Source organism: Oncorhynchus nerka, unplaced genomic scaffold (genome assembly GCF_034236695.1).
Source record: "Oncorhynchus nerka isolate Pitt River unplaced genomic scaffold, Oner_Uvic_2.0 unplaced_scaffold_4714, whole genome shotgun sequence".
NCBI lineage: Eukaryota > Metazoa > Chordata > Actinopteri > Salmoniformes > Salmonidae > Oncorhynchus > Oncorhynchus nerka.
Genome location: NW_027036591.1, coordinates 1 through 14,884, shown reverse-complemented (window position 1 = coordinate 14,884; position 14,884 = coordinate 1). Strand labels below are relative to the sequence as shown.

The following is a 14,884-nucleotide window of genomic DNA, read 5'->3' as shown; positions in this document are numbered from 1 at the left end:
GTCGTTCTGCCCCTGAACAAGGCAGTTAACCCACTGTTCCTAGACCAGTTAACCCACTGTTCCTAGACCAGTTAACCCACTGTTCCTAGACCAGTTAACCCACTGTTCCTAGACCAGTTAACCCACTGTTCCTAGACCAGTTAACCCACTGTTCCTAGACCAGTTAACCCACTGTTCCTAGACCAGTTAACCCACTGTTCCTAGGCCAGTTAACCCACTGTTCCTAGACCAGTTAACCCACTGTTCCTAGACCAGTTAACCCACTGTTCCTAGACCAGTTAACCCACTGTTCCTAGGCCAGTTAACCCACTGTTCCTAGGCCAGTTAACCCTGTTCTAAGACGGATTAACCCCTGTTCTAGACCAGTTAACCCACTCTTCCTAGACCAGTTAGCCCTGTTCCTAGGCCAGTTAACCCCACTGTTCCTAGGCAGTTAACACTGTTCCTAGACCAGACAACACTGTTCCTGAACCAGTTAACCCGCTGTTCTAGACTGATTGTAACCTCAATTCCTGAACCAGTTAACCCACGTTTACTAGTTAGTTAACCCACTGTTCCTGAACCAGTTGTACTATTTCCCAGTTGTACTGTTCCCAGACCAGTTAACCCACTGTTCTAAGGCCCAGTTAACCTGTTCCTAGACCAGTTAACCCCACTGTTCCTAGACCAGTTAACCCACTGTTCCTAGACCAGTTAACCCACTGTTCTAGACCAGTTAACCCACTGTTCTAGACCATGTTAACCCACTGTTCCTAGACCAGTTAACCCACTGTTCCTAGACCAGTTAACCCTGTTCCTAGACCAGTTAACCCACTGTTCCTAGGCCGTTTAACCCACTGTTCCTAGGCCAGTTAACCCACTGTTCCTGAACCAGTTAAGCCCCTGTTCTAGACCAGTTAACCCACTGTTCCTAGACCAGATTAACCCACTGTTCTAGACCAGTTAACCCACTGTTCCTAGACCAGTTAACCCACTGTTCCTAGACCAGTTAACCCACTGTTCCTAGACCAGTTAACCCACTGTTCCTAGACCAGTTAACCCTGTTCCTAGACCAGTTAACCCACTGTTCCTAGACCAGTTAACCCTGTTCCTAGACCAGTTAACCCACTGTTCCCAGACCAGTTAACCCACTGTTCCTAGGCCAGTTAACCCACTGTTCCTAGACCAGTTAACCCACTGTTCCTAGACCAGTTAACCCACTGTTCCTAGGCCAGTTAACCCACTGTTCCTAGACCAGTTAACCCACTGTTCCTAGACCAGTTAACCCCACTGTTCCTAGACCAGTTAACCCACTGTTCCTAGACCAGTTAACCCACTGTTCCTAGACCAGTTAACCCACTGTTCTAGACCAGTTAACCCACTGTTCCTAGACCAGTTAACCCACTGTTCCTAGACCAGTTAACCCACTGTTCCTAGACCAGTTAACCCACTGTTCCTAGGCCAGTTAACCCACTGTTCCTAGACCAGTTAACCCACTGTTCCTAGACCAGTTAACCCACTGTTCCTAGAACCAGTTAACCCACTGTTCCTAGGCCAGTTAACCCACTGTTCTAGGCCAGTTAACCCACTGTTCCTAGACCAGTTAACCCACTGTTCCTAGACCAGTTAACCCACTGTTCCTAGACCAGTTAACCCACTGTTCCTAGACCAGTTAACCCACTGTTCCTAGACCAGTTAACCCACTGTTCCTAGACCAGTTAACCCACTGTTCCTAGACCAGTTAACCCACTGTTCCTAGACCAGTTAACCCACTGTTCCTAGACCAGTTAACCCACTGTTCCTAGGCCAGTTAACCCACTGTTCCTAGACCAGTTAACCCACTGTTCCCAGACCAGTTAACCCACTGTTCCTAGGCCAGTTAACCCACTGTTCCTAGACCAGTTAACCCACTGTTCCTAGACCAGTTAACCCACTGTTCCTAGGCCAGTTAACCCACTGTTCCTAGACCAGTTAACCCACTGTTCCTAGACCAGTTAACCCCACTGTTCCTAGACCAGTTAACCCACTGTTCCTAGACCAGTTAACCCACTGTTCCTAGACCAGTTAACCCACTGTTCCTAGACCAGTTAACCCACTGTTCCTAGGCCAGTTAACCCCACTGTTCCTAGACCAGTTAACCCACTGTTCCTAGGCCAGTTAACCCACTGTTCCTAGACCAGTTAACCCACTGTTCCTAGACCAGTTAACCCACTGTTCCTAGGCCATCATTGAAAATAAGAATGTGTTCTTAACCGACTTACTTCGTTAAATAAAGGTAAAATAAAATGCACCTGTCTGTTACGCCCTAGTAATAATTAACCTGCACCTAGAATTGTTGATCTGTTATTGAGACGTATTTTCGGTCTTTTTGTGGGAGAGAGAGACTGGAGGACAGGATGAGATGACCTCTTTTTGTGGGAGAGAGAGACGGGCGGACAGGATGAGATGACCTCTTTTTGTGGGAGAGAGAGACGGGCGGACAGGATGAGATGACCTCTTTTTGTGGGAGAGGGAGACGGGCGGACAGGATGAGATGACCTCTTTTTGTGGGAGAGGGAGACGGGCGGACAGGATGAGATGACCTCTTTTTGTGGGAGAGGGAGACGGGCGGACAGGATGAGAAGACCCCTTTTTGTTTGGTGAAACCCTGCTGCGTGGATAAGCATTGACGTTCCTCTCTTGTGTTTGTTCCTAGGAATACCTGCTGGCCGGGGCAGACATCATTGAGACCAACACTTTCAGTAGCACCTGTATCGCCCAGGCAGACTACGGACTGGGACACTTGGTAAGAGAACGGGTCAGTGGGGCGGTCTGTAGAATAACACTCCGATGACCAATCAGAAGCTGTTATCACAACATCAGATCACCCAATCAGAAGCTGTTATCGCAACATCAGATCACCAATCAGAAGCTGTTATCGCAACATCAGATTACCAATCAGAAGCTGTTATCACAACATCAGATCACCCAATCAGAAGCTGTTATCGCAATATCAGATCACCAATCAGAAGCTGTTATTGCAATACCCAGGCTTATCGTATGAACAAGGTATCAACAGAGGGTTGTTTGACTCCCTGATGTTTTCCCAGGCTTATCGTATGAACAAGGTGTCAGCAGAAATAGCCAGGAAAGCAGCAGATGACATCACCAACCAGACAGGTCAGCTGACAAAGATAAAGTATCGTCATTGGAGGGAAAAAAACAGCCCTATTTGACATTGACAACATTGCGTGTAGTAGATGTGTGTTTCCTTGTTTGTAATGACATCATTGCGTGTAATAGACGTGTGTTTCCGTGTTTGTAATGACATCATTGCGTGTAATAGACGTGTGTTTCCGTGTTTGTAATGACATCATTGCGTGTAGTAGATGTGTGTTTCCGTGTTTGTAATGACATCATTGCGTGTAATAGACGTGTGTTTCCGTGTTTGTAATGATAGATGTGTGTTTCCGTGTTTGTAATGACATCATTGCGTGTAATAGATGTGTGTTTCCGTGTTTGTAATGACATCATTGCGTGTAATAGACGTGTGTTTCCGTGTTTCTAATGACATCATTGCGTGTAATAGATGTGTGTTTCCGTGTAATAGATGTGTATTTCCGTGTTTGTAATGACATCATTGCGTGTAATAGACGTGTGTTTACGTGTTTCTAATGACATCATTGCGTGTAATAGATGTGTGTTTCCGTGTTTGTAATGACATCATTGCGTGTAATAGATGTGTGTTTCCGTGTTTGTAATGACATCATTGCGTGTAGTAGATGTGTGTTTCCGTGTAATAGATGTGTATTTCCGTGTTTGTAATGACATCATTGCGTGTAATAGACGTGTGTTTCCCTGTTTGTAATGACATCATTGCGTGTAATAGACGTGTGTTTACGTGTTTGTAATGACATCATTGCGTGTAATAGATGTGTGTTTCCGTGTAATAGATGTGTATTTCCGTGTTTGTAATGACATCATTGCGTGTAATAGACGTGTGTTTCCCTGTTTGTAATGACATCATTGCGTGTAATAGACGTGTGTTTACGTGTTTGTAATGACATCATTGCGTGTAATAGACGTGTGTTTCCGTGTTTCTAATGACATCATTGCGTGTAATAGATGTGTGTTTCCGTGTAATAGATGTGTATTTCCGTGTTTGTAATGACATCATTGCGTGTAATAGACGTGTGTTTCCCTGTTTGTAATGACATCATTGCGTGTAATAGACGTGTGTTTACGTGTTTGTAATGACATCATTGCGTGTAATAGATGTGTATTTCCGTGTTTGTAATGACATCATTGCGTGTAATAGACGTGTGTTTCCGTGTTTGTAATGACATCATTGCGTGTAATAGACGTGTGTTTCCGTGTTTGTAATGACATCATTGCGTGTAGTAGATGTGTGTTTACGTGTTTGTAATGACATCATTGCGTGTAATAGATGTGTGTTTCCGTGTTTCTAATGACATCATTGCGTGTAGTAGATGTGTGTTTCCGTGTAATAGACGTGTGTTTCCGTGTTTGTAATGACATCATTGCGTGTAATAGATGTGTGTTTCCGTGTTTCTAATGACATCATTGCGTGTAGTAGATGTGTGTTTCCGTGTAATAGACGTGTGTTTCCGTGTTTGTAATGACATCATTGCGTGTAATAGACGTGTGTTTCCGTGTTTGTAATGACATCATTGCGTGTAATAGACGTGTGTTTCCGTGTTTGTAATGACATCATTGCGTGTAATAGACGTGTGTTTCCGTGTTTGTAATGACATCATTGCGTGTAATAGACGTGTGTTTCCGTGTTTGTAATGACATCATTGCGTGTAATAGACGTGTGTTTCCGTGTTTGTAATGACATCATTGCGTGTAATAGATGTGTGTTTCCGTGTTTGTAATGACATCATTGCGTGTAATAGACGTGTGTTTCCGTGTTTGTAATGACATCATTGCGTGTAATAGACGTGTGTTTCCGTGTTTGTAATTACATCATTGCGTGTAATAGACGTGTGTTTCCCTGTTTGTAATGACATCATTGCGTGTAATAGACGTGTGTTTCCGTGTTTGTAATGACATCATTGCGTGTAATAGATGTGTATTTCCCTGTTTGTAATGACATCATTGCGTGTAATAGATGTGTGTTTCCGTGTTTGTAACGACATCATTGCGTGTAATAGATGTGTATTTCCCTGTTTGTAATGACATCATTGCGTGTAATAGACGTGTGTTTCCGTGTTTGTAATGACATCATTGCGTGTAATAGACGTGTGTTTCCGTGTTTGTAATGACATCATTGCGTGTAATAGATGTGTATTTACGTGTTTCTAATGACATCATTGCGTGTAATAGATGTGTGTTTCCGTGTTTGTAATGACATCATTGCGTGTAATAGACGTGTGTTTCCGTGTTTGTAATGACATCATTGCGTGTAATAGACGTGTGTTTCCGTGTTTTTTATTACCAGGTTGTCAGAGATACGTGGCGGGCGCCGTGGGCCCCACCAATAAAACCCTGTCTGTGTCTCCCTCAGTGGAAAGACCAGACTTCAGGAACGTCAGTAAGAGAACAGTTTGTGTTTTAGGCTTCTTCCTTCTCTTTCTACTGATGTCACTGCGAAGTGGCAGATTGGCAGGTGTTTTCCCCTTACAGTGGTGACATGTCACTACAGACCTACACTATGTATCTGTTACCCTCTCAGACCTACACTATGTATCTGTTACCCTCTCAGACCTACACTATGTATCTGTTACCCTCTCAGACCTACACTATGTATCTGTTACCCTATCAGACCTACACTATGTATCTGTTACCCTCTCAGACCTACACTATGTATCTGTTACCCTCTCAGACCTACACTATGTATCTGTTACCCTCTCAGTCCTACACTATGTATCTGTTACCCTCTCAGACCTACACTATGTATCTGTTACCCTCTCAGACCTACACTATATATCTGTTACCCTCTCAGACCTACACTATGTATCTGTTACCCTCTCAGACCTACACTATGTATCTGTTACCCTCTCAGACCTACACTATGTATCTGTTACCCTCTCAGACCTACACTATGTATCTGTTACCCTATCAGACCTACACTATGTATCTGTTACCCTATCAGACCTACACTATGTATCTGTTACCCTCTCAGACCTACACTATGTATCTGTTACCCTCTCAGACCTACACTATGTATCTGTTACCCTCTCAGACCTACACTATGTATCTGTTACCCTCTCAGACCTACACTATGTATCTGTTACCCTCTCAGACCTACACTATGTATGTGTTACCCTCTCAGGCCTACACTATGTATCTGTTACCCTCTCAGACCTACATGTATGTGTTACCCTCTCAGACCTACACTATGTATCTGTTACCCTCTCAGTCCTACACTATGTATCTGTTACCCTCTCAGACCTACACTATGTATATGTTACCCTCTCAGACCTACACTATGTATCTGTTACCCTCTCAGACCTACACTATGTATCTGTTACCCTCTCAGACCTACACTATGTATCTGTTACCCTCTCAGACCTACACTATGTATCTGTTACCCTCTCAGACCTACACTATGTATCTGTTACCCTCTCAGGCCTACACTATGTATCTGTTACCCTCTCAGTCCTACACTATGTATCTGTTACCCTATCAGGGTCTATAAGGGCTCTCAGACCTACACTATGTATCTGTTACCCTCTCAGACCTACACTATGTATCTGTTACCCTCTCAGACCTACACTATGTATCTGTTACCCTCTCAGACCTACACTATGTATCTGTTTACCCTCTCAGACCTACACTATGTATCTGTTACCCTCTCAGACCTACACTATATGTTGCCCTCTCAGACCTACATGTATGTGTTACCCTCTCAGACCTACACTATGTATCTGTTACCCTCTCAGTCCTACACTATGTATCTGTTACCCTCTCAGACCTACACTATGTATATGTTACCCTCTCAGACCTACACTATGTATCTGTTTACCCTCTCAGACCTACACTATGTATCTGTTACCCTCTCAGACCTACACTATGTATCTGTTACCCTCTCAGACCTACACTATGTATCTGTTACCCTCTCAGACCTACACTATGTATCTGTTACCCTCTCAGACCTACACTATGTATCTGTTACCCTCTCAGACCTACACTATGTATCTGTTACCCTCTCAGACCTACACTATGTATCTGTTACCCTCTCAGACCTACACTATGTATCTGTTGCCCTCTCAGACCTACACTATGTATCTGTTACCCTCTCAGGCCTACACTATGTATCTGTTACCCTCTCAGTCCTACACTATGTATCTGTTACCCTATCAGGGTCTATAAGGGCTCTCAGACCTACACTATGTATCTGTTACCCTCTCAGACCTACACTATGTATCTGTTACCCTCTCAGACCTACACTATGTATCTGTTACCCTCTCAGACCTACACTATGTATCTGTTACCCTCTCAGACCTACACTATGTATCTGTTACCCTCTCAGACCTACACTATGTATCTGTTACCCTCTCAGACCTACACTATGTATCTGTTACCCTCTCAGACCTACACTATGTATCTGTTACCCTCTCAGACCTACACTATGTATCTGTTACCCTCTCAGACCTACACTATGTATCTGTTACCCTCTCAGGCCTACACTATGTATCTGTTACCCTCTCAGTCCTACACTATGTATCTGTTACCCTATCAGGGTCTATAAGGGCTCTCAGACCTACACTATGTTTCTGTTACCCTCTCAGACCTACACTATATATCTGTTACCCTCTCAGACCTACATGTATCTGTTACCCTCTCAGACCTACACTATATATCTGTTACCCTCTCAGACCTACATGTATGTGTTACCCTCTCAGACCTACACTATGTATCTGTTACCCTCTCAGTCCTACACTATGTATCTGTTACCCTCTCAGACCTACACTATGTATATGTTACCCTCTCAGACCTACACTATGTATCTGTTACCCTCTCAGACCTACACTATGTATCTGTTACCCTCTCAGACCTACACTATGTATCTGTTACCCTCTCAGACCTACACTATGTATCTGTTACCCTCTCAGACCTACACTATGTATCTGTTACCCTCTCAGACCTACACTATGTATCTGTTACCCTCTCAGACCTACACTATGTATCTGTTACCCTCTCAGACCTACACTGTATCTGTTACCCTCTCAGACCTACACTATGTATCTGTTACCCTCTCAGACCTACACTATGTATCTGTTACCCTCTCAGGCCTACACTATGTATCTGTTACCCTCTCAGTCCTACACTATGTATCTGTTACCCTATCAGGGTCTATAAGGGCTCTCAGACCTACACTATGTATCTGTTACCCTCTCAGACCTACACTATGTATCTGTTACCCTCTCAGACCTACACTATGTATCTGTTACCCTCTCAGACCTACACTATGTATCTGTTACCCTCTCAGACCTACACTATGTATCTGTTACCCTCTCAGACCTACACTATGTATCTGTTACCCTCTCAGACCTACACTATGTATCTGTTACCCTCTCAGACCTACACTATGTATCTGTTACCCTCTCAGACCTACACTATGTATCTGTTACCCTCTCAGACCTACACTATGTATCTGTTACCCTCTCAGACCTACACTATGTATCTGTTACCCTCTCAGGCCTACACTATGTATCTGTTACCCTCTCAGTCCTACACTATGTATCTGTTACCCTATCAGGGTCTATAAGGGCTCTCAGACCTACACTATGTATCTGTTACCCTCTCAGACCTACACTATATATCTGTTACCCTCTCAGACCTACATGTATCTGTTACCCTCTCAGACCTACACTATGTATCTGTTACCCTCTCAGTCCTACACTATGTATCTGTTACCCTCTCAGTCCTACACTATGTATCTGTTACCCTCTCAGACCTACACTATGTATCTGTTACCCTCTCAGACCTACACTATGTATCTGTTACCCTCTCAGACCTACACTATGTATCTGTTACCCTCTCAGACCTACACTATGTATCTGTTACCCTCTCAGACCTACACTATGTATCTGTTACCCTCTCAGACCTACACTATGTATCTGTTACCCTCTCAGACCTACACTATGTATGTGTTACCCTCTCAGGCCTACACTATGTATCTGTTACCCTCTCAGACCTACACTATGTATCTGTTACCCTCTCAGACCTACACTATGTATCTGTTACCCTCTCAGACCTACACTATGTATCTGTTACCCTCTCAGACCTACACTATGTATCTGTTACCCTCTCAGACCTACACTATATATCTGTTACCCTCTCAGACCTACACTATGTATCTGTTACCCTCTCAGTCCTACACTATGTATCTGTTACCCTCTCAGACCTACACTATGTATATGTTACCCTCTCAGACCTACACTATGTATCTGTTACCCTCTCAGACCTACACTATGTATCTGTTACCCTCTCAGACCTACACTATGTATCTGTTACCCTCTCAGACCTACACTATGTATCTGTTACCCTCTCAGACCTACACTATGTATCTGTTACCCTCTCAGGCCTACACTATGTATCTGTTACCCTCTCAGTCCTACACTATGTATCTGTTACCCTATCAGGGTCTATAAGGGCTCTCAGACCTACACTATGTATCTGTTACCCTCTCAGACCTACACTATGTATCTGTTACCCTCTCAGACCTACACTATGTATCTGTTACCCTCTCAGACCTACACTATGTATCTGTTACCCTCTCAGACCTACACTATGTATCTGTTACCCTCTCAGACCTACACTATGTATCTGTTACCCTATCAGACCTACACTATGTATCTGTTACCCTATCAGACCTACACTATGTATCTGTTACCCTCTCAGACCTACACTATGTATCTGTTACCCTCTCAGACCTACACTATGTATCTGTTACCCTCTCAGACCTACACTATGTATCTGTTACCCTCTCAGACCTACACTATGTATCTGTTACCCTCTCAGACCTACACTATGTATCTGTTACCCTCTCAGACCTACACTATGTATCTGTTACCCTCTCAGACCTACACTATGTATCTGTTACCCTCTCAGACCTACACTATGTATCTGTTACCCTCTCAGGCCTACACTATGTATCTGTTACCCTCTCAGACCTACACTATGTATCTGTTACCCTCTCAGACCTACACTATGTATCTGTTACCCTCTCAGACCTACACTATGTATCTGTTACCCTCTCAGACCTACACTATGTATCTGTTACCCTCTCAGACCTACACTATATATCTGTTACCCTCTCAGACCTACATGTATGTGTTACCCTCTCAGACCTACACTATGTATCTGTTACCCTCTCAGTCTTACACTATGTATCTGTTACCCTCTCAGACCTACACTATGTATATGTTACCCTCTCAGACCTACACTATGTATCTGTTACCCTCTCAGACCTACACTATGTATCTGTTACCCTCTCAGTCCTACACTATGTATCTGTTACCCTCTCAGACCTACACTATGTATCTGTTACCCTATCAGGGTCTATAAGGGCTCTCAGACCTACACTATGTATCTGTTACCCTCTCAGACCTACACTATATATCTGTTACCCTCTCAGACCTACATGTATCTGTTACCCTCTCAGACCTACACTATGTATCTGTTACCCTCTCAGACCTACACTATGTATCTGTTACCCTCTCAGACCTACACTATGTATCTGTTACCCTCTCAGACCTACACTATATATCTGTTACCCTCTCAGACCTACATGTATGTGTTACCCTCTCAGACCTACACTATGTATCTGTTACCCTCTCAGTCCTACACTATGTATCTGTTACCCTCTCAGACCTACACTATGTATATGTTACCCTCTCAGACCTACACTATGTATCTGTTACCCTCTCAGACCTACACTATGTATCTGTTACCCTCTCAGACCTACACTATGTATCTGTTACCCTCTCAGACCTACACTATGTATCTGTTACCCTCTCAGACCTACACTATGTATCTGTTACCCTCTCAGACCTACACTATGTATTTGTTACCCTCTCAGACCTACACTATGTATCTGTTACCCTCTCAGACCTACACTATGTATCTGTTACCCTCTCAGACCTACACTATGTATCTGTTACCCTCTCAGACCTACACTATGTATCTGTTACCCTCTCAGACCTACACTATGTATCTGTTACCCTCTCAGGCCTACACTATGTATCTGTTACCCTATCAGACCTACACTATGTATCTGTTACCCTCTCAGGGTCTATAAGGGCTCTCAGACCTCCACTATGTATCTGTTACCCTCTCAGACCTACACTATGTATCTGTTACCCTATCAGGGTCTATAAGGGCTCTCAGACCTACACTATGTATCTGTTACCCTCTCAGACCTACACTATATATCTGTTACCCTCTCAGACCTACACTATGTATCTGTTACCCTATCAGACCTACACTATATATCTGTTACCCTCTCAGACCTACACTATGTATCTGTTACCCTATCAGGGTCTATAAGGCCTCTCAGACCTACACTATGTATCTGTTACCCTCTCATACCTACACTATGTATCTGTTACTCTATCAGGGTCTATAAGGGCTCTCAGACCTACACTATGTATCTGTTACCCTATCAGGGTCTATAAGGCCTCTCAGACCTACACTATGTATCTGTTACCCTCTCAGTCCTACACTATGTATCTGTTACCCTATCAGACCTACACTATATATCTGTTACCCAATCGGGGTCTATAAGGCCTCTCAGACCTACACTATGTATCTGTTACCCTCTCAGACCTACACTATGTATCTGTTACCCTCTCAGACCTACACTATGTATCTGTTACCCACTCAGTCCTACACTATGTATCTGTTACCCTATCAGGGTCTATAAGGCCTCTCAGACCTACACTATGTATCTGTTACCCTCTCAGACCTACACTATGTATCTGTTACCCTCTCAGACCTACACTATGTATCTGTTACCCTATCAGACCTACACTATGTATCTGTTACCCTCTCAGTCCTACACTATGTATCTGTTACCCTCTCAGACCTACACTATGTATCTGTTACCCTCTCAGACCTACACTATGTATCTGTTACCCTCTCAGACCTACACTATGTATCTGTTACCCTCTCAGACCTACACTATGTATCTGTTACCCTATCAGACCTACACTATGTATCTGTTACCCTCTCAGACCTACACTATGTATCTGTTACCCTCTCAGACCTACACTATGTATCTGTTACCCTATCAGACCTACACTATGTATCTGTTACCCTCTCAGTCCTACACTATGTATCTGTTACCCTCTCAGACCTACACTATGTATCTGTTACCCTCTCAGACCTACACTATATATCTGTTACCCTCTCAGACCTCCACTATGTATCTGTTACCCTCTCAGACCTACACTATGTATCTGTTACCCTATCAGTCCTACACTATGTATCTGTTACCCTCTCAGACCTACACTATATATCTGTTACCCTCTCAGACCTACACTATTTATCTGTTACCCTATCAGGGTCTATAAGGGCTCTCAGACCTACACTATGTATCTGTTACCCTATCAGACCTACACTATGTATCTGTTACCCTATCAGACCTACACTATGTATCTGTTACCCTCTCAGGGTCTATAAGGGCTCTCAGACCTACACTATGTGTCTGTTACCCTCTCAGGGTCTACACTATGTATCTGTTACCCTCTCAGACCTACACTATGTGTCTGTTACCCTCTCAGACCTACACTATGTATCTGTTACCCTCTCAGACCTACACTATGTATCTGTTACCCTCTCAGACCTACACTATGTATCTGTTACCCTCTCAGACCTACACTATGTATCTGTTACCCTCTCAGACCTACACTATGTATCTGTTACCCTATCAGACCTACACTATGTATCTGTTACCCTATCAGGGTCTATAAGGCCTCTCAGACCTACACTATGTATCTGTTACCCTCTCAGTCCTACACTATGTATCTGTTACCCTCTCAGACCTACACTATGTATCTGTTACCCTCTCAGACCTACACTATGTATCTGTTACCCTCTCAGTCCTACACTATGTATCTGTTACCCTCTCAGACCTCCACTATGTATCTGTTACCCTCTCAGACCTCCACTATGTATCTGTTACCCTCTCAGACCTCCACTATGTATCTGATACCCTCTCAGACCTCCACTCTGTATCTGTTACCCTATCAGTCCTACACTATGTATCTGTTACCCTCTCAGACCTACACTATGTATCTGTTACCCTCTCAGACCTACACTATGTATCTGTTACCCTCTCAGACCTACACTATGTATCTGTTACCCTCTCAGACCTACACTATGTATCTGTTACCCTCTCAGTCCTACACTATGTATCTGTTACCCTCTCAGGGTCTATAAGGGCTCTCAGACCTCCACTATGTATCTGTTACCCTCTCAGACCTCCACTATGTATCTGTTACCCTCTCAGACCTCCACTATGTATCTGTTACCCTCTCAGACCTCCACTATGTATCTGTTACCCTATCAGTCCTACACTATGTATCTGTTACCCTCTCAGACCTACACTATGTATCTGTTACCCTCTCAGACCTACACTATGTATCTGTTACCCTCTCAGACCTACACTATGTATCTGTTACCCAATCGGGGTCTATAAAGGCCTCTCAGGTGATTCTTGATAAACCATTGGTAACCTCCAGAGTTGACAGTACTCTCTCTGATGGTGCTACCGTGCTGAGCGGTCCTGTGTCTTCCCCCCTCAGCCTTTGATGAGCTGGCTGAGGCCTACGCCGAGCAGGTCCGGGGTCTGTTGGATGGAGGAGCGGATATTATCATGGTGGAGACCATCTTTGACACGGCCAACGCCAAGGTACACCTTCGTCACTCGCTGTCTTCATCACTGACTGTCATCTAGTTCCTCTTCTTCACTCGCTGTCTTCATCACTGACTGTCATCTAGTTTCTCTTCTTCACTGACTGTCATCACCACTGACTGTCTTCATCACTGACTGTCTTCATCACTGACTGTCATCACCACTGACTGTCATCACCACTGCCTGTCATCACCACTGCCTGTCATCATCACTGACTGTCTTCATCACTGACTGTCATCATTACTGACTGTCACCACTGACTGTCTTCATCACTGACTGTCATCACCACTGACTGTCTTCATCACTGACTGTCATCACCACTGACTGTCTTCATCACTGACTGTCATCACCACTGACTGTCATCATCACTGACTGTCTTCATCACTGACTGTCTTCATCACTGACTGTCACCACCACTGACTGTCACCACTGACTGTCTTCATCACTGACTGTCATCACCACTGACTGTCATCATCACTGACTGTCTTCATCACTGACTGTCTTCATCACTGACTGTCATCATCACTGACTGTCATCATCACTGACTGTCATCACCATTGACTGTCATCACCATTGACTGTCTTCATCACTGACTGTCATCATCACTGACTGTCATCATCACTGACTGTCATCACCACTGACTGTCATCACCACTGACTGTCTTCATCACTGACTGTCATCACCACTGACTGTCATCACCACTGACTGTCATCACCACTGACTGTTATCTAGTTTCTCTTCATCACTTGCTGTCTTCACCACTGAACTTCTTCATCACTGACTGTCATCACCACTGACTGTCATCACCACTGACTGTCTTCATCACTGAACTTCTTCATCACTGACTGTCTTCATCACTGAACTTCTTCATCACTGACTGTCTTCATCACTGACTGTCTTCATCACTGAACTTCTTCATCACTGACTGTCTTCATCACTGAACTTCTTCATCATTGACTGTCATCACCACTGACTGTCATCACCACTGACTGTCTTCATCATTGACTGTCATCACCACTGACTGTCTTCATCACTGAC

At 44.0% G+C, this 14,884-nt stretch overlaps 1 protein-coding gene across 1 annotated transcript; it reads left to right on the top strand.

The window, feature by feature from the left end:
- Positions 1 to 2,657: 2,657 nt before the first annotated feature.
- On the top strand, positions 2,658 to 13,843 carry LOC135566490 (methionine synthase-like; the record flags this gene model as incomplete). Its single annotated transcript, XM_065014190.1, has 4 exons — positions 2,658 to 2,764; positions 3,069 to 3,138; positions 5,423 to 5,515; positions 13,737 to 13,843. Coding segments are annotated over exons 2-4 (261 nt in total), but the record flags the coding sequence as incomplete, so codon positions are not given.
- Between the last annotated feature and the right edge of the window lie 1,041 nt (positions 13,844 to 14,884).